The 20,638-nt window shown below is 39.3% G+C and overlaps 2 protein-coding genes across 2 annotated transcripts; one reads left to right on the forward strand and one right to left on the reverse strand.

The window, feature by feature from the left end:
- Positions 1–251: 251 nt before the first annotated feature.
- LOC108107008 (guanine nucleotide-binding protein subunit beta-like protein) lies at positions 252–2,211 on the reverse strand. The gene is made up of 3 exons (XM_017214352.2): positions 2,013–2,211; positions 1,709–1,920; positions 252–966 (listed from the first exon to the last, which is right to left on the reverse strand). Exons 1-3 carry the CDS (start codon positions 2,119–2,121, stop codon positions 331–333), a joined length of 957 nt encoding a protein of 318 aa, XP_017069841.1. The 5' UTR covers positions 2,122–2,211; the 3' UTR covers positions 252–330.
- A 653-nt stretch (positions 2,212–2,864) lies between these two features.
- LOC121530390 (serine/threonine-protein phosphatase PP2A) lies at positions 2,865–7,863 on the forward strand. The gene is made up of 4 exons (XM_041819408.1): positions 2,865–3,240; positions 6,105–6,668; positions 7,418–7,608; positions 7,695–7,863. Exons 1-4 carry the CDS (start codon positions 3,139–3,141, stop codon positions 7,765–7,767), a joined length of 930 nt encoding a protein of 309 aa, XP_041675342.1. The 5' UTR covers positions 2,865–3,138; the 3' UTR covers positions 7,768–7,863.
- Positions 7,864–20,638: the final 12,775 nt, after the last annotated feature.

Below are 20,638 nucleotides of genomic sequence, written 5' to 3' on the forward strand. Positions count from 1 at the left end.
CATAAGCTAACCAAACTCACTTATTCGACAAAAATAGGTGTCGAGTTGCAGAATCCTAGAAATCTATATTTTTACATCACTTTCCATAACTACATCCTCCAGAAAATCCATTTAAAAAGATCCAATCATAAGACTTAAATGTTTTCTTTATTAGCATTTACAACCTCATCCTATACATAAATGTTCCCTCTTACTAATCCCCAGCTTCTCGAAAGCATCTCAAATACGGCAGATCCAGATACACACTTCAGTTTTCAGTTAAAGACGCTTAAATTTTATTTTTGTTTTAATTAAACAAATCATTTAGCGCCCAGTACAAAAGTCAGTAGCTTAATGAGCCGAAACAGACACCTGCCAGACGCGGATGGTGTTGTCGGAGTAACCGGCGAACAGAGTCTGGCCGTCGGTGGACCAGGCCAGGGACAGGCACTGGGGCTGGTCGGCCTTCGACGTGGGCGAGACGACCTCAGGGCGCAGCTCCTCAACGGTCTTCTTGCAGGCCAGATCCCAGATCTTGATCGAGGGTCCGTAGGCCACGCACAGCCAGTAGCGGTTGGGCGAGAAGCACAGGGCATTGATGATGTCGTTGTGCTCCAGAGTGTACAGGTTCTTGCCGTCATTGAGGTCCCACAGCAGGGCCTTGGAGTCCTTGCCACCGGAGGTGCACAGGGAGCCGTCAGGAGAGACGGTCACGGTGTTCAGGTAGCCGTTGTGGCCGTGATGGTTGTTCTTCAGCTTGCAGTTAGCCAAGTTCCAGACCTTGACGGTACGATCCCAGCCGCAGGACACGATGATGGGGTTGGAGTGGTTGGGCGAGAAACGCACGCAGGACACCCAGTCGGTGTGTCCGTCCTCCTGGATGGTGAACTTGCACTCGGCCAGGGTGTTCCACAGCTTGATGGTCTTGTCCCGAGAACCGGACACGATCTGACGGTTATCGGCCGAGAAGGCAACCGACAAAACGTCCTGAAAAACGAAGAAAAATTTCCGATTATTTCAAGGTAATGGTAAGATTTCATTAAAGGTATTATTTATTTTCACTGACTGGCTGGATTAATTATGTTTGTTCTGCAGCTATTGTCAAAAGCGTAAAACATATGCTAAACAATTTAACGAAAATGCTGAAGAAAAGACTTGTATTCTAAAACAATTTCGAAAGTGTTATTTTTTTGGACCTTAAGATTATAATTTTACCTAATGTATGCTCTTAAAGATTTAAAAACATAAAAAGAGAAGAAAATGGAAGAATTATATGAATACTGTTCAACTTTAAACTATAGCTGCATATTTTCAAATGTTAATTATTATTTTTGAATCAAATTTAAAGTTATATAAACTTGTTTACAAGTGCAAAATAAATGTTATATTCTTTTAACCCAACCAGTAAGGGAACCAATCCATAATATCATATATATATAACTATACGGTATCATTGGGTGTATCAGTGTTTGTTTGCCTACTTACGAGAGAGCTTCAAGCAACTTTAAGCCGAGACTCGGGCGAAGGGAGAAGCGTACGTACAGATGTCAACCAGTAATTCTGCCTCGCATAGGCGCAATATATATATACTTTTTCGATTTGTAAGCGGCAAAGGCGAGTCTAACCTCACTCCTAACCTTACTTTAAGCCGTTTGCCGGTACAGATCGGAATATGTTAAAAAATCTCAAGTCCCTGAGCGAACTAAATTCAATTGGAAACTTATCCCACCTTGGTGTGTCCCTCGAAGCGACGGGTGGTCTTGCCGGCGGCCAAATCCCACAGGCGGAGGGTCTGATCCCAGGATCCGGACAGAGCGTAGTTTCCATCAGAGGACAGAACCACGTCGCTGATGAAGTGGGAGTGTCCGTAGAGACGCTTCTGGGGGTAACCGTAGTTGGTGTCCTCATCGCGGGTCAACTTCCACACGATCAGGGTCTTGTCTACAAACCAAATTGATTTCCATTAATAAATATCCGTGATGCACGTGGTATCCGTATGTTTTCGGAAGTCTTAAATGAATAGAAATACTTACCACGGGAGGCCGAGATGATGGTATCGGGATCCTTGGGGTTGGTGGCGATCTGGGTTACCCATCCATTGTGACCAATGAGGGTACCGCGCAATTGCAGGGTCTCGGACATCTTGAATTAATATTAATTTGCAACGGAGCGCAGATGAAACACGTCCAAAGGCGCTGCAAGCTGGCAGAAAAAGAGGCAGTTCCGGTTCCAGTGCTCCTTAAGATTTCAACTGTCAGAACGCAAGTAGTATTGGGCAGGTCGGAACTATCGATAACTTGTGCGTTTACACTGACACATTTGGTAAAGCAAATTCTTCTAATGACTCCTGTCGTCCTTTAACAGAGGTAAATAGCAGAATATATATGTACATATATGAAAAGATATGTTAAAACAATTAACCATTTATATTAACTGTATATTATATCTTTAAACTTTTTCCATATATTTCATCAACCGAATTTGAAAAATACCTTTGCATATCAGAATGTGAATGTGGGAATGAGAGAAGGAGAAGAAACTTCTTTGGATCATTTGTATCTCACTTTTTTCTGATATGTTTACTAAATGCTATCAATTGCATTGTTATGTGTGTCTATGATATAATAAATATACAGATTATACATACATATACAATCCTGTCTCTCTTAAACCTGTCACAATTCCGTCAACACCAAATAAAGCCCATTTGGAATAACAGCCAAATATTTATTTGGTATTATATTTGATATATATAATATTCTTTTGAAAATTAAAAATTGTTACATTTTGATTGTCGTCTAAAACATTATTCGGTATTTTTCTAGAAGTGTCCAATACGCGTCTCTAATCGATACATACACGGGGCGTCGCGCTTCTATGTTTTCGCGGCAATCGACAAACGGTCACACCGAGGGCAGTCTTTCCCTTCGTATATCGTGTCGTCGTCGCTTTTGTGAACAAAAAATACGAGGAAAATCGCCCGAATCGACACAATTCGAGTGGGCACAAGAGTTTGTGTGAAGATAAACGAGTGAATACGCGGCTGGCGATCAAAAGCAACTATAGTTGTCAATTTTCCTGCACCCCCGAGTTACAATAAAAGCCGTCAAAATTGAATCGACAAAGATTGACGAGACTTTTTCTTCCACCACAACTGCGATGGAGGATAAAGCAACAACAAAAGATCTTGATCAATGGATTGAGCAGTTAAATGAATGCAATCAGTTGACAGAGACACAAGTTCGCACCCTCTGCGACAAGGTAAGGCCCGGTCCTTGCCCATTTTCCCCATGCGAATTAGGAGATGTTATAAAAATAATTTTCGTCATTGCATGCGAGCGAGCAATTTTTTTTGCAAATGGTGCTCCTCCACTGCGTGCCTCTGTCCCTCTCGCTCTTTCCAATGGGGTAAGGCGCGGAGCGGAGAGCGCGAGAGCATGATTCATGATGTACCCTCTTGCTCGCACAGTAGCGGCGGCTTGCGTCGCCATATTGGAATATTGGTAAATTCCAACGGCCAAGCGACGCATTGCTGCGCACAAGTGCGAGCGGGACGACCATTATCAAGTGCGTGAAGTGTGAATGGGACAGCTAGAACAACGCTTTGGTCTAATGGGCTAAACCTGGGCAAAAAGAGATATTTCTTTCTGTATTATTGTACAAATACGATTGTTTAACTATAGTGAATTGTGCGTGTTTGTTGTTGTCGTTGCATCCGCTGGAAATTTGCAGTTACCCTGTCGGCGTCCGTCCCCCGGGTACCATCGTTTTCTGCTGAGTAAATATTACTTAATGTTTTTGTGTGTCGGTGTGCGCTCCCCTAGAATATGTATCTATGTACCGTCGTATCTAGAATAATGCACTTGCATTGGTGTTCGTGGTCCGTTTTTTATTCCCAACCATATTCAATTAAACACTTTTGATATCAATTGTTTTTAATTTGCTGATTTTACCGTTCATCAGGCGCGGCGCGCACACAAACAAACAAACAAACGGAAAGAGTGCGAGAGGGAGAGAATGAGTGAGAAGTGGAGAGGGGCGAACAGATAACGATTCATTGATTTGGGAGTAAGTGGGGTTATGTTTGCGTCACCCAAATATTTGCCAGTGTTCCCATTAGAATCTCGAATCTCCGGCCCAGAAGAACGTTCTCCGCTCTTCTCGGGCGCGTCTTCTGTGTCTCCATCCTGTTGGCTTGGGAAGAAAAGCGGAGAGAGAGAAGAGACAGCAGGGAGAGAGAGAGACAGAGAGGAGCAGCAGCTGCATCAGTGTTTGTACTTGTTTTTGTATGGGTGTGCTGGCCTCGTCATGAGTTTATATTATTTATTTTCTTTTTTTTTTTTTCCTGATTTCTGGCCAAGCGGAAGCAACAGCCTCCAAGGTAATGTGCATATGGCAAAAAATCTAATTGGCTCACGCATAGATCGCTCATTTGCTCCGCCGGATTCACCGGATTTTACCCCCGGAACTTGTTGTCATGTCCCATTTTTCATCAGCTGATAAATATGAGAAACGCCAAAAGAACACGACAGAATGGTTAAATTTAATGTGCAATTTCTGTTTCTTCAACATAGCACATTTGTTGATTTGTAAGAACCGGTTTTTTGCAACATGGATGACTAGTTAGAAATTATTCTGGGATATACATAATTTTTCATTTTATGTTCTTTTGTATTAGTTCAGTGTTTCACTGTTCATAAATTTAATGAAAATAAAATAAGATTTTTGTTTACAAAACTTATGTGTTTTAAGAATATACAATTAAATTGTATGACTCATTTTTAAGAACGATTCCAGATTTGTTAGATTCTTTCACGTTATCTTTCAACATGTTAAGTCACATTTCATCAGCTAATAATAATATGAAGCCTAAGGCAATATAATTATTTTTAAGAGTGGTTAATTTGCTCATTTACAGTGTGAAACTGTAATTTTTACATTATACTATACTAACTAAAAGTTCTGAAAAAACTGAACTCTTCTATATTTCAATTGCAAGCCTAAAATTGGTCTTATCTCGTCTTTTCGAAGAGTTTTAGCTGTCTTTGTTTTGGTTTTCACATGCCATTTATTAGCACCTTAAAATATTGGTTCATATAATAAGTTAGTTCAATAAGAGCGATTAGGTTCTGCGACCTGCGGCTGAGTCTTGCCAACTGGCCTTGCCCTTTGACAAGGCCTTATCTATCTTCCGTACAAGTTGCCATTTATTTTGGGAATCACTTTCGGTTTCTTCAATACTTTCTGTTTCTCAGATATTCTGTCGTGTCATGCACCATTCACCGAATTATGTGAAATGGAAAGATACAAAATTGGCCGTTTGAAGATATCAAACGATTAGTTCTTAAACGATGACGAACTTAAGAAGCAACTTTTTTTTATATTTTATAAAGTTCTTATTATTCTAGTTGGATATCAATTCTAAAAATGTCTGGTCGATAAAGCATTGTTTTCTTTGAAATGTTTATGCGCAGAGTTTTATAGGGTTTTGTGGAAAGCTATTTTTGGAATCGGCTAAGAGTTTGAGATTATTTTGCTTTAACATTATATCGCTGAATGTTTAAAGAGAAAAAGTTTTATTTTTCCGATCTCTCTGTAAAGCATTCGAATAGACTTAGGCACTGCACTTAGCCTATATCTATGTTTTATCTTCTCTGCTAGTTACAAGCTATTTTTAGAATCAACTTGGAGTGTTGGCGTTGAGTCATTTAGTATAGTGAATAATGTACAATGTTCTAATCGTTTGCATTATCTCCTTTGACCCTGGTACAGATTTAATCTAAAACACTTTCGTATAGATTTACTAGAAACTTATCTTTGGGAAAATATATTTTAATCTGGCATAGATAATAATATTCCTAATGGGAGATGTATTTGTTTTCGAACCATCAATGAACGGTTATTGCAGTTTATTGTTATTCCTTATCAGTAAGTTCGGATACAGAAAGTAAACTCTACGGTTTGATCATGGGAAATATCCAGAATTACGAGGCGGATGATTTTAATAAGAGTGATTTATTAACTTCTACAGCTGTATGCAGCAGCCTGTGAATCATTTTAGGAAAACATTTTCCCTTAACAACATCCAATAAATAAATGACTGATTGTTTTCTCTTCTTTTACAGGCCAAGGAGATCCTCTCCAAGGAGTCGAACGTGCAGGAGGTGAAATGCCCGGTGACAGTGTGCGGAGATGTACACGGTCAGTTCCACGACCTGATGGAGCTGTTCCGGATAGGCGGAAAGTCCCCGGACACCAACTACCTGTTCATGGGTGACTACGTGGACCGTGGATATTACTCTGTGGAGACCGTGACCCTACTGGTGGCCCTCAAGGTTCGCTACCGGGAGCGCATCACCATCCTGCGCGGTAATCACGAGTCGCGCCAGATCACACAGGTGTATGGCTTCTACGACGAGTGCCTACGCAAGTACGGCAATGCCAACGTTTGGAAGTACTTCACGGATCTGTTCGACTACTTGCCGCTGACAGCGCTTGTCGACGGGCAGATCTTCTGCCTGCACGGCGGTCTCAGTCCCTCGATCGACAGCCTGGACCACATCCGGGCCCTCGACCGCTTGCAGGAGGTTCCGCACGAAGGTCCCATGTGCGATCTGCTCTGGTCCGATCCCGATGACAGGGGTGGCTGGGGAATCTCGCCTCGTGGTGCCGGTTACACCTTTGGACAGGTGAGTAATGTCTATTGACAGAGATGTTTTCAATTGACTGGCTAAATGTTTTGCAAAAATATAAATTACGTAATGGAGAGAGAAGCTTTTAAGTCAAGATCATAAAAAAGTTTATGGAGTAACAAATAATACAAATTATACAAAGTTAAAAACTTGTTAATTCTACAATGTTAGAAACCCAACCTGTTTTAAGTACTGATAACGACCCTTAAATGTAATCTAAAACCAAAGGGTGTATCAATTATTTTTCTGTGTTTATTAGTTTGTTGCGTAATTGGCAATGCTGTTAGCTCAAGCGGTATAACCATTTAAACTTTTACTGATTTTCCATTTAATATAAATAAATTCAGAAGTTTGGTTTATCATATTTATGTCCTTTTCAAAATTCAACTCTAAACTGAAGATACTTTTTTCTTTGTTTTGATATTTATTTGCCAATTTTATCAAAAGCAATCACTACTCTCAGCTTTCTGCAGATAAAATCAATAATCAGTAATTGTTAATCGGAATTTACTGCTAAATTAAGCCCACTGATAGCACAATCTAAGGAAATAAAGCCCTTGACTTTGATATGGAGTAATCAGTCAACAAGAAAATTTAATTAACAAAGTAAAATTCAACATATATATACTCTATTTATGATAAAACACAAGAAAGAATCATTTTTAACATGTTTAAGCCGTCACAAAGAAAAAATCTTCTGATAAGTTTTATTTTAAACTTTGACTAACTTTTTGTACTGCTTTTAGGACATTTCGGAAACCTTTAACAACACAAACGGCCTGACACTCGTCTCGCGTGCCCATCAACTGGTAATGGAGGGCTACAACTGGTGTCACGATCGCAACGTGGTCACAATATTCTCAGCGCCAAACTATTGCTACCGTTGTGGCAACCAAGCGGCCCTCATGGAACTGGATGATTCACTTAAATTTTCATTGTAAGTGGAGTTTTTGTTTTTTTATGGGCGGTTAGCCTTACCCCAAAATGACGCATCTGTGATTAATAATTTGCTTAAATTTTTAGCCTACAATTTGATCCAGCACCAAGGCGCGGGGAGCCTCATGTTACACGAAGAACACCCGATTATTTCCTTTAAGCTGGATTGCTAGCACCTACGCAGCTTACATTTACACATATTACATCGCATTATAACAACAAGAACCGAAACAATATATAATATATACAAATCCAACCAGCAGCAACAAAATAAACAAAATGGCAAGTGCTGTCGAAAAAAAAAAGAATTACCATAAAAAAGAAAACAACCCGAAACTAAAACCTCGATGCATTTGTTTTGTGGAGATCGTTTTTAAAAGAATGAAGTGGAAAATATTGTATAAACAAAGAAAAAATTAACCATAACAGTCGATAAACACAAAATGCATTGAACAGTTATTGTTGTTGCCCACAGTTTAAAAGAAAGCAGATAAAAGAAACCGGAAACGTCGCCAGCGGGGGCGGCAGACAGAACAGTTATATCAAAGATAAAGGGGAGAAGAAGGATGAGGAGTTACAGGAGCAGGAGCAGGAGCAGTATACAGAAACGATGATACAATCCAATCAAACCTACCAACCAACCGACAGACAACCGCAAGCAACAAGAAGAACTACAACTACTTAGCTAAATTTGTTAATTTATAAAAATAACGAACTAAGCGTCGCAGCAGAAAGCCAGGGAGCAGGAATGATGATGGATGGATGGACTCATGGATTATGACGTGATGTGTGTATGGGTGGAAGGGGCTGACGAAGGACTAAACGGGACGTTAGGACGAACGCCAGGACGAGCAGCATATGAGCAGCAGCAGTAGACGACCCACGACCGACATAGCAGGAAGATTACGATGAAGCAAGCAGGAGTAGCAGCAGAAGCAGCAAGAGCAGCAAGTAGCAACAGTATGTGGCATGAGCAGCAGGAGGAGAGGAGAAGCCAAGGCGATTGGGGAAGCGCGGGGCGGGCCAGCGATTCATACAAAAACAAAAATTATAAAAAGAAAATAAGGAAATACAAAAAGTTTAATATTACTGATTAAAATTAAATAAAAAAAAGCGAATAAAATTATTAAAAAACAAACAAAAAAAAGCTAAGAAAACGATTAAAAAAAATTCATTATCAATTAAGTTCATATGTAACTTTAATAATAATAAAAGAAAAACAAACAAACAAACAATCCCAACTGCAGACGAAGAGAAGGATATAAGAGAGTGGAGAGACGTCTCAAGGGAAAGCTGATACGTTTCAAGGCAAGGGAAAAAGTCCTTTAAGAGAGTCGAAAGGGACTTTTTGAGCTGGCAATGCCGTTGCCTTTTAGCCTGCGGCCTCCGTTGGTAGTATGTATGCGAGCATGGCCAAGATAACACGAAGCCAGAACGACAAGCGGAAGTCGAGCCTCAAACGGGCCACCTAATTGAGACCACAAAGAGGCGTGATGGGGGGCGGAGGTGATATATATGGTTTGAGGGCAGGGGGCAGATTGGCAGGCGGAGGTCGTGTTGCCACCCAATGATGCCCAAGTCAAAATATAAATCAGTGCCGGGCAGCTTTTGATTCCCAGCGAAAGCGAAAGCAGAAATCTTGCCAACTTTGTATAATTTTTTGCATATTTTAGCATCCCACATGAACTGGCAAAAGTCGTCTACAGTGGTCGCTCGAAAATGGGATTACTTTGTGTTTTCATTTTTATAGATTGGTAGTTTGTAATGTTTATGATTTTAGTTAATTAATCATTAACTCTTGTTAAGACTTTCCTAAAAAGGTACTAGTTTTTAATCTCTCGAAAGTGTATTTTACTAAGAAAGATTATATATTCTTTTTTTTTGGTTTATTATTGAATGAAAAACCCCTTTGGTTTTATATTTTTAATATTTGCTGAATAATATTGCAATATATTTAAACATGGGGTAAACAACGATAAATTTGAAGGTTCAGTGAATCAGGATTTAAAAACTCTTAAGGTTTTCGGATTTGTATAATTCTTTAAGAATATTTGTTCATAATAATTCGTTATAAGTAGATAAATCGAATATCAACAGTTTGTACTGTAGCCATGTGAGCTTTAGCTTGGATGCAAATTCAAATTCGAGAACAAGCTGGGGACCTCAAGTGCCCAAGAACTTGCTACACACACACACACAACCATAACCAACGTACACCTACCGAGACTTGTCATCTATCATGCCCCAACAAACCCGAAACCAGAACAGGAGCTCCACAGGATTCAGGAGGGGTAGGAGGTAAGTGTCGCCCTGGCTGCTGTGAAGAGAGTTACAGGGATGGAGGGGGCAGGATTTTCAGTAGAGAGAGATGGGGTAGGGTAGGGGCCTGGAGCAGATTGTATTTGTCGTACAGGCAGCAACGTCGACGGCGACTGCGACTGCGGCGTATGCGACATGGAAAATCCATTATCACGAAGTGAATTTTTACTGAAAAATTTACATACCCTCTCCAGTGCCTCGGCGCATCCCCCCCGCCGTCTCATATAAATGTGGAAATAAATCCTGAGTGCGTGTTCAAGGGTCGAGCAGGGGGCGTGGCGGGTAGGGATGCTCGGCATGAATATAACCCACAGAAATACAACTCTATTTGATGGCCTGTTATTAAGTAAAGGAATGCCACAGAAAAGTTGCCCACCAAGATGAATCCTAGGTAGATTTTGTATTTAATTAAAGGCATAAATTCAAAACGATGAAGGATACCCCATTTGGCCAGCCTTCTTTTTCACACTATGAAAATATTTCAAACTTTTTGGTAAGAAGAAAAATGATTTGTGGACGAAGTTTAGGAAGATAAGAATTGCGTCTCAATAATGGTTATAAAGATTCCTTCTTGAGTATACAAATAGTTAGTTACAGATTTCAAATATATTAAAAACTTGATATATATCCCAGATTTGTTGAGTGTATCCCGATTCTTGCTTACAGATGATGGCCGAAAATGTTTGGATCATAAAACAAAAGTAAGTGAATCGGTATGATGGATACGGTTAAGGTTACGGTCGGGATGTGAGATGGGTTGGAGTGGGAATGGGGGATGCGCTGCCATTGTAGGTAGCCTAAATATTAAAAATTTAAATGAACTGCTCACTTTTTACGATTTTGTCCTTAGTTTACGACTGCTTTTCCTAAAAGCTAGAAAGAGAGGGCGTGCCTAAACAAACGTTTTTGTATTTTTATCGTTTGTGTGTGTGTGTGGGTGGGATGGGTTGGTGCTTTTCTGGGGGGTAATTTCGGGGCTAGTGTGTATGGGGTTGGGGATGTATCTTTTACGATGCAAATTTGTTGCCATAAAATTGAAGAGTGTAGCCAAAAGTGAAGCGCTTTGCCTAAATAAACTTTGCAGACTACAATGATGATGATGAGTTTGCCATTCCCGCTCCGGTTGATGATGATGATGCCGCGCTCTGCTGTGAATTTTTGGGACTGGTTACTCTGATTCTACCGCCACGTGCTGGCTCTGGGAAAAGGTTGAAAGGTCAGGCCTGCAACTCACTCACACGTTCCTTCGGTGGGGTAAAATTTGAGAGGTGGGCTGGTCTCTTTTACCCAACAGATCCAATGGCGAGATTGCCTCTTTTTCTTCTTTCTACTGGCAAGGGGGGGTGGTGGTGGTGGTGAAAAATCAACGAAAATCGATTGCCGCTAAATACCCAAAAAGTTAGGGGAGCTGTGGAGTTAACGTAACGTTGTTAACTCAACTCAACTCAGCCTCAACTTGGCCATATACAAAAAGTTTTCCCTGCTCTCCGGCTTGTTCTTCTTTATTTCCATCGTTTTTATTGTTGTTTCTGGTGCCTTTCCCCTTGGCTGATAAATCCCCAACGATTTGCGTCTCAGTCTCAGCCAGTTTTTCTGTATATATTTAAATTTTTAGTCTTGTTTTTTTCTGTTTTTTTTTCTATCGTTTGCACTCGGCACTTGAAGCGTGTTGAAAGGGTATACCTAGCAATTGTGGAAAATTCCATTTGGTCTGAGGTCGTCGTGAGGCCAAAATGTTTGGTTGTTCGGGGATGCTAAATTTAACAAGTAGCACTTAATAAAAGTAATTTAGTACTTATTTATGTGGGTTAGTGAAGGTTGAGGAAGGATGTGGGTACTTGCAGAAAAATGTATTTATTATTTATGTATTTTTAAGGGACTATTAATACTTGGCCTATATTATTGGGTTTATGGGGTTTTAGACTAAGTTTATGAATCAATGTTAGGAGCTTTTAAGGACTTTAAAATATTAGGTTGGGAAAGGAAATCATTGGTGTCAAACAGTTATTTATAATCATGCTGTGTTAGAAATGGTTTTACTTTTACTGTTCTATAAATATTTATTTTAGTAATTAAGCAAAAACCACTTAAAACTTGTAAGGTGTTAAATAACAAAGTAAACCCTTATTAATGTTAAGGTTTGGACTATATATTTATATACTTATAAACGTAACTCTAAACTCTACGGTATGATAAATTTAAAGAATAAATCCAAAATCCTTAAAAAGTAAGTAAGAAATGTTTAGAATTCTTGCAGAGTTTGCTGCCTTGCAAACTTAAAAGGTTTTATTTTAAGATTTCTTTTAAATATTTCTTAAAAATTCATTAATAAGCTAACCAATTTGACTTAGAAATTCATTATAAAATGTTTCTAAATTCACTTTTAACTTTTTAACTTAATAAAAAGCAAACGTATTTAAAGATATTTCTCGTATTATCATTAAATTGTATTAAAGTTGCCTATTGTTTATATAGCCCTAACTTTTATTGCAATTCTAACTCCCTATAGACTGTTGGCTAGGTATCCAACGTAGCTACTACTTAGCAACTAATCTAACTTAAACTGAAACTTATTGCACTGTCCGATTAGATAAGATAATTAATGTGAGACTTTAGACAACAAGCAGATAACCGAGCTGTTTTTGTGGGAGGGTCAATGGGCATGGAATATTAAATTAGTAATTAGCTCAGTGGCGTCGTCAGCAACAACAACCAGATGTTGTCACAGCCAGCCTCTGCCACTGCCACCCAATGCCACCCATCGACCACCCCACTTTTTCAGGCCGGAAAACTTTTTCTTTCCCTCGCCGAGATGAGACCTTAGTTTGCTCTTTTGCTTTTACTTTTGTTTCGCTTCCGTTTTCACCTGCAGGAATTACTCAAATTTATCTACGTGTGTTGTAGGTTTTAGGGCATTTCGCTAGTCACTCTACGGCCACCTCCCTTCAACTTTTCCTCATCCTAGCTCTAGAGACAGTGCTAACTCGATAGTAAATATTGTGTTTATATATTGGAGAGTTTAGGTGGATTCTTTGTTACTCATTCGCAGTGTTGCCTTACATTGAAATGACATTATTAATTCTTAAAAAATTTCCAAAAAAATCAATGAACTTAAATCCCAAAAATTTATTGTGATTTCTGTTTAAAAGTTTATAAAATGTTGATATTTTAGTTAATAATAAATATTTTCTTACTTTTAAAGGCTACATAGTTTTGGCCATAGCACAAATTGCTTCTAAAAAGCAGTAAATTCTTGTTAACAATCTTAAAATATTTTCCCAAATTGTTTTACTTTGTTAATTATTTAAAGGCTGCACTGTGCTTGCATTGTGTTTTTGTTTCTACTTTGTCGCTTATTGTTGATTTTTTTTTGTGTTTTGGCCTTTTTGCTGCGGGCATTGACTGACTTCCCTTCCTGGCTGCCAGACAAAATGCGGGGGATGGGTAAGGAAGGAGCAAGTAGGCGGAGAAAGAGAAGGAGGTGGAGAAGTTGAAGAAAGAAGGTGAAATCTCCTGGTTTTGGAGCCTGGTTCTCGTCTTCTTGGTTGCGTGTTTCGCTTTTTGTACGTTTTCTATTTGCTGCTTCCTTCCGATGTTCCTCCTACTTTCCTCTGCTCCTCTTTTCCCCTACCTCCCTCACCTCCTTACCTTTCCGTGTTGTAGTTTGTATTTTTTCTTTTTTTCCAACGTTTTTCCTCTGTTTTCGGTTTCTGCTTTTCTTTTGGACATTTTTTTCTTTATTTCTCAGTGAATTTGGTTGTCTCGCACGTGAGCCGCATAATGAAATTTGCCACTCCCTATTGTCTTTGTGTGTGTGTGACGCTTTCCCCTGCTTTATATATATACATGTATATGTAATGTCTGCAAGTATGTGTGTTGGCCCAGCTGTAGCCTAAATCCCAGTGTCGCCTCAAAGATGTCATTACTGCAACCCCCAACCCATACTTTCCTTCCACTTTCCCACCTCAACATCCCACCGCCCACGAAATGATCCTCTCGACTTAATGCTAACGAGTCTCGGCCTGAATTGGCCTTGGTTCTCCGTCTTTGTCCTGTTTGTCGGCTTAGTTGCATTTGCTTCGCCGGAAAGGTGACAACACCAAATGTTCCTAACTGTGCCAAAAACAAGCTACCATCATCGCCATTGCCCAACAAACAGACAAAGGAAACTACATTTAGATAAGACTCTGAAGGCGTTGGGATGCCCTGTAAATAAAAACATTTCTCACTAAGTTAAATGGTATTAAAAATTATATTCAAAAGGAAAGATAGCTCTACCAAAGTTTTTCGAAGGCTTAAGGAGCTTGCTCATCAAGCTAAAAACTAGTTTAAATTTTAGGAAGATCTTGACATTTGATTGATATATACTAAAGATAGATAGATATATATATTTACATATGTTATTAGTGAACATCTTAGGTAATTTTCGGATACTAGATTCCATGTTCTGGGCTATTAGGGTTCTAGTTTTCTTCTTAACTTTCATACCTAGCAAAGATCCCATCCCACCAGTTTGGGTGAGACTAGAAGGTACAAGCACACCTCATAGAGCTGAGACCAGGTCTTAGAACTGGACCCAATGTCTGACCCTCCCCCTTCAATCATTCTCTCTTTTTCATCACCTCTCATCCATCCTAAACCTAGCTTCACTTTTAGTCACGCTGTTAGCTTTCAAAATGAAGAATTTTTCATAATGTTTATGATGCGGAAGTATATAATCGGCAGAACCGCCTTGCCCACAGGAATGCTAGCAGTCATTATTCCACAGCCTTTCTGGGATACAATATGTACTCTATGCTCCATGCTCCTTGTTTCGAGTTCGAAGGTTTCGACCACCGGATCCGCATCGTACAATCATATCAACAATAGCGGCTGCTGTGTGCCGATCAAGGCGCCAGCTCCACGCCCACTGACTAGCGCCCGTCCGCGTAATAGAAATGACTTTTGCTTTTCTTTCTGGCTTTTAAAGCCTGTTGTGACAACTTGTGGTACCCCTCATCACGGCTCATCTCTTCTCCATCCTAAGACCACTGAGAGGGTGTGGATGATATTGTGTAAGATATAACACCTCATGACGCAAATCGAAAGAATACCTATAAGCCTTACTTATAATAATCAATCTTTTTTTTCCAAAGTGCAACCTACTGATCAGCAGAGCAGCTGCTGACTGGCTCATTCCATTTGAATAGCATAAAAACGGGCGGCTTACGTCTCTCAATGAGGGAGCGGCAGGGGCCCGGATGGTCAGGTTCTGTCAAGAACGAATCCAAAAAAGCAAATAAGTATGGGAATGTTGGTCCTGTAGCAGAATATCATCTGTTGCTCTTTCGCCATTAACTGCTATTCTTCAGGCTTCGTTATAATATAACATGACTGTCGTTTATTTAACTGATAATGAGTTTGATGGCGGTTAGTAGCTTCCACTGAAACTGCCCCCTCATAACAACCCCATGCCTCTGCCCACTTCATTTTCCATTCCCATTTCCACGCCCATTTCAGCCATTTACTGAGGTCAAATACGCTTTCCGTTAAATTTGCGGTTAACCGATGCTGTTTGTTGCTGTTGTTGTTGTTGTTGTTGTTGTGGTGTTGACGGAACAGCTGGAAAAGTCTACCATTTCGCCTTCTATAGCTCTCTCCTTTCCAACGTCAGAAGTATCCTTGGTATGCTAATTAGGTGTGACTCCGTGTGTGTGTGTGTGGCTGGAAATAAAGTTAATTATTATTTTTCTTCATGCCTACCCAGGAGGCAGGTCTGGATAGGGCGTGGTGCGTGCCTGGAATGCTGCGTGTTGCCAGTTGCATGTTAACTGATTGTCTATCAGATAACACACACAGAACACCACCCACATAGATGGAGGACCATAAACACAAGGGGGATTATGAAATATACCATATTAAGTGGCAGCGAATTCTTCAGCATTCTTGAAAGTCTTCCTTGCCATAAAACGCTTGCCAAGAGATACCTTAGTAATATAAATAATAGTAAATTTTCAGTATTTCTATTTTTATTTAAGGCTTATTTGGTCATCATTTATAGGATGCAAAGAAGTTGTTTGAAAAGAGTTGTGCAAAACAAAGTTTTTCAATCCAAATTTAAGTTACTTTGACTTTCTCCTTTGTTTTTAATATCTTTAAAAACTTTTGAAACGCCATACAGCCTTAAGGAGCAGCACAAGTGTGCTATAACATTGCATTTTCAGTATTTCTACGATTTTACGGCAGACGGTCATCAATGATAACTAAGAAATAGTATCAATAATCAAATTAAACAGCAAACTAAGAAAAAGGGTGAGTTTTTCTTTGTCTTTCACGGTAGAAATGTCATCTTATCGCTTCAGTATGCTACCAATATATAAATTATAAGTAATAGCTGATCTCTTTTATTCTTCGAGTAACGATTGGAAAGACAAATTAAACTGTAAAATAAAACAGAAGTTACCCTACTAAATTAATTTTAATATCTAAAACTTTGTAAAAATGACATGTCCTTAAAAATTTTTCAAACTATTTTCAAATTTTCTTCTAAACCTTTAGAATTTTAGTTAATAATTATCTTAAGTTAAAGTTTTGTGGTTCATTACCAACCTCACTCGAGTCGCCAGTGAGTATTAGATTATTACCCTTGTAAAGGACAGTTCAACTACCAACGTTTGGTTGGTGTTTATTATTCACCAATAATGCATTTTTGTTTATATCGATATTAAATAAATAAAATCTGAGTTCCACTTTACTACTGTTTAAGCTATTGCTTTTAACTATAAATCAGGAAAATTAATTAATTTTTGAATCCACTTATAATAGAACAGTGCCTTGAAAATGCCCGAACTTCAGAGCTGCATGTTTATTTGGGAAAATCAGAATGATTTCTTGCCTTCAAGGTTCAAGTTCCTGAAGTTTTTAAATTTCCTCTCAATTTCGGTTTATTGCTTCACCACGTGTGTTTTCGAATAATAATCATGTGAGTTTAGTCTTTATTAAATTCCGCCTTATTTTCCCTAGCTCACGTCTTCTTTTTGTAAAGAACGTAAAAGTTTATTACCAAAAGTAAACAAATTTGGCAAAAAAAAACTTCAAATTGCACATATATATGAGTCTATATTTGTACATACATATTACATATTCTCCATTTACATAAAAGCGGAAGGAATAATGAAAAGGACGCCTAATTGAAGGGACCTTGAGGTAAATGCTAATACCACATTTTATTTTATTTTTTTAAATTTTGGATTTCCACAACTTTTTGGGACAATAGGAAGTTGCATACTATTTATTATATTAGTAAAAGTCTTATTCTATGGTAACTACAAAAATGATAGGAAAATTCTTTTAGAAATCTTTTTATATTTATTATTCTGTTCCAATACATGATGGCAAAAATAATACCAAGCCTTTTAAAAAATCTTTTACATACTTCTATTACCAACGTCTTTTAATTAAACATATTTCTAGATACTCTAATGATGGTTCGTAAATCTGGCACTGGATCTAGAATACATCAGTCACAAAATTCAGCTCGATGCACAGTGTGGGTTCCTCCTTTGGACACCAAAGTTCTGGTTATGAGTGTTATTTCCAGTACGCTCAGCAGGCTCAAAGAACTTTATCTTGTATAGAGTAGCCTCGGCTCGATGACATCGAAGACGGCTTTTAGCCGAGGGCAGGTTGGAAGTTCTTGAGTAAGTTATGGCGATCGCAGAGGCGCAGATTCAACAACAACGAACCGCACTCTGCCTCAAAAGATCTAGAGCAAGCTCTTGGTTAAGATATTCCTTGGATTTGCTGGCCTTTCACCACCTCCTTTTCGCAGGAACCAACTCTTCCGCCGTCGTTAGAGATGACAGCCAGCATTCGACAGCAACTCCGCTTTCGGCTTCTTCTTTGTTGATCGCCTTCGCATAGCGAGAACGCTATCAAGCCACTGAGCAACGAACCTCAATTCGGAGCTGGCGATTATCAACGCTACCGAGATCCTGAATGGTGGGCGTGGCATTCCGTGTCGGACGCAGTAGTCTGCGGTTTTTAGCATGTCCATTTCCATTTTGGAAACTTTTCGGTTCAACTGTTTCTGCTTAAATTATCGGACTACCAACAAAGTCGATCTGTCAAATATTCCTATTGGCATTGCCAAATCAAATAATCAATCGATGCTTAAACATGCATCCTAATGTTTTGGTGTTTATTACGGATTGCGTTTACACAAGTGGTTTCTCAAAATTCTTGTACAAACTTCATTTTCCAATTTTGAAATCCTATACCTTTCCAAGTCAGTAAGCCCTTTCATAACACTCATTTCCGTAACATCACGGATCATCAATTTGTATCTAAATTTCGCAGTTGGCCAGCAATCTGCGGGTGCGATGAACGCGAACCGCTCTCGGGTCCCTGGTTGCGTTTCGTTTTAACGGGCTGCTGCTGAGTACGGCGGTATTTCCGACCGTAAATGCAGCCGAACACCGCTACTTATAAACGTGGTGGTTGGATTCTCTGCGTTTTCGGACTGCTGGGGTGATCTCTTTTACCCCAGCGGCAGCCGGAGGAGTGCGGTGCGGGATATTACGCACGGTGTGGAACTTGCCCCTGGTGTGGATCTCTGCCTGCAGACCACCGGATAAGTCTGTGCCTTCAAGTCATGCCAGTCTTCGTACTTCCCTTTGGTTTTGCGATTTGGGCTTACTCCCAACGAAGAATCCGGCGGGATTGGCCGTTCGGCGACAGCTTTACGGAATCTTACGGTTCTGGGCAATATTGTATCCCTCGGTTCCAGCATATAACAGGAGCGGAACTTCTCTATCTAAAGTCAGTCCTGGTCATGATTGTTTGTTAGGAAATATGGAGTAGTTTTGGTGGTGTGAGTATCAAGGAGGATGCCGGAGAAGATTTGCAAGGTGCAGCTTCCCGGCCCTGTTTTTACACTATCAATATAGACGGTGGGTGTCTCAACTCCTGATCTTATCTTAGTTTAACCCCTAACCGCTCATTCGCTTCAAAGGTTTCCTTGTCCCGTTTAATTTTCCATGAATCGACTTTTAATTACATATTAATTTTCATTTCAGCCACGCACTGGTGCTGTGTTCGTGTTCCTCCATGTTTTTGTAATTGCTCAAACATAATGCTCTCCCACTGAGAATGCAACCACTTTCTTGTGCAATTAGGAGGGTTTTGCATTTGAATATTATTCCTAGATATGTTCAGTGTATAAAACTTGAGTTGTAATGATTATAAAGCCCAAAATGTCAGAAATTACATATCCAAAAATCCAAAATATTTTGATACTTGCTAAGATTATGTGGGGTTGACTTCTGGCTTCAGTGCTGTCACCCACATTATAATGATATGTCGGCAGATTACCAATGCGCAATAAGTGCCTCCCAGTCAGTCCCTCAAAGCAAGTCAGCGATTCTGTAGTAATCGTTCAATGCTCACCAGCGGTTTCTGTCTTTTCCCAGCGGGGGCTTATCAATTGATTTTGGCCGGATAACAAGGCAATCGGCACTCTTTAGATACGACGTAATAGTAAATGCCTTGGCGGTACTTTCCTTCGGCTGAAAACGTTGACTGAAACTGAATAGGTTCCAGACTGAGCAAAGTAATTAACAATGATTGGCTAATAATGAATAAAAGATTGGGTAATTTAAAAGGTTTGCTTAAAGACAATGTTTTTATTAAGTAAATCAGAGTATGAGCTAATTCCTAAAGTTGTCTTTAATGAAGTGCTTTGCCCATTAGATAACGCTCTTTGAAATTGGATCGAATCGGAAAAGAAAACACTTAAGAAAATCTTCCAAAAGATTGTTAATAAGATTAAACTTCACTTAAACTTACGGTCTTTCAAGTGGTAGAATCAAATAGTGAAAGTTCAATATTATAATCCAATCAAATAAAAAAATTGGTTAAGTCAGCCAAGAAACGTTCGGTTATTCTTTTGTTCATGAGCAAGTGTTAAATCGAACATAAAGCTTTCTAAATTATAAAATCCGGTTTCCATATAAACAAACGGGAGTGGAGGCTCCAGTGATGACATTATCAATAATTTCCCGGTTTTCATGCGGTGGTTTTCGAAATCACTGTCTTTTATTATTTGTTTACTCCCGCTTCTACCAACCTTATTCCATATATTTCAGTGCTTCTTTGTCAAATGACAAACTCTAATTACTGAGTCAGGACGGATTTTAATGAGTGTATAAATAAAACATATATCAAAAGGGGAACAGTGCGGGACAAAATATATGACATAAACATGTGACGAAGATTTTAGTTTTAGGTTCAGTGAGACCTTACGCCCATAACATTAAGAATGTTCTGCTTGAAAATTGGATTCTAAACATGGAGTAACTTATTCAAGAGAATTACAGATCAGAAATCTCTGTTGCATACAAGGAATTTGTATAAATTTTTCCAACTCCCCCAACTATCACTCCTTCCACTAATCCCACTTACAAAAACTCCTCCTTAAACAGTTAGAGACAACAGTTTTGCTTATTCAACTTGACAAGTGAAGTGAGTGTGAATGTTTTAGTGCAACAGCGCCAGAACAGGACCAGGACCGGACTCCATGAAACCAACAAATTCTGGACTGTGAAACTCATACTACCTGGCAAATAATGTCAAAAGGAGTGAAGCTAAAAAAAAACGAGAAAAAACTGCAAAGAGGAAAAGCACACAGGAAAAATAAGAAATGTTCGAATCTTTCCATCCTGTTCGGAATTGGA

This window comes from Drosophila eugracilis, unplaced genomic scaffold (genome assembly GCF_018153835.1).
Source record: "Drosophila eugracilis isolate 14026-0451.02 unplaced genomic scaffold, ASM1815383v1 contig_678, whole genome shotgun sequence".
In the NCBI taxonomy this organism is placed as follows: domain Eukaryota; kingdom Metazoa; phylum Arthropoda; class Insecta; order Diptera; family Drosophilidae; genus Drosophila; species Drosophila eugracilis.

Coding starts and splice junctions, on each gene's coding strand:
- LOC121530390 (XM_041819408.1), top strand. CDS start 3,139: ATGGAGGATAAAGCAACAACAAAAGATCTTGATCAATGGATTGAGCAG. Junction 3,241..6,104: donor TTCGCACCCTCTGCGACAAG/GTAAGGCCCGGT, acceptor CTTCTTTTACAG/GCCAAGGAGATCCTCTCCAA. Junction 6,669..7,417: donor CCGGTTACACCTTTGGACAG/GTGAGTAATGTC, acceptor TACTGCTTTTAG/GACATTTCGGAAACCTTTAA.
- LOC108107008 (XM_017214352.2), bottom strand. CDS start 2,121: ATGTCCGAGACCCTGCAATTGCGCGGTACCCTCATTGGTCACAATGGA. Junction 1,921..2,012: donor CATCATCTCGGCCTCCCGTG/GTAAGTATTTCT, acceptor TTTGGTTTGTAG/ACAAGACCCTGATCGTGTGG. Junction 967..1,708: donor GCTTCGAGGGACACACCAAG/GTGGGATAAGTT, acceptor TTCGTTTTTCAG/GACGTTTTGTCGGTTGCCTT.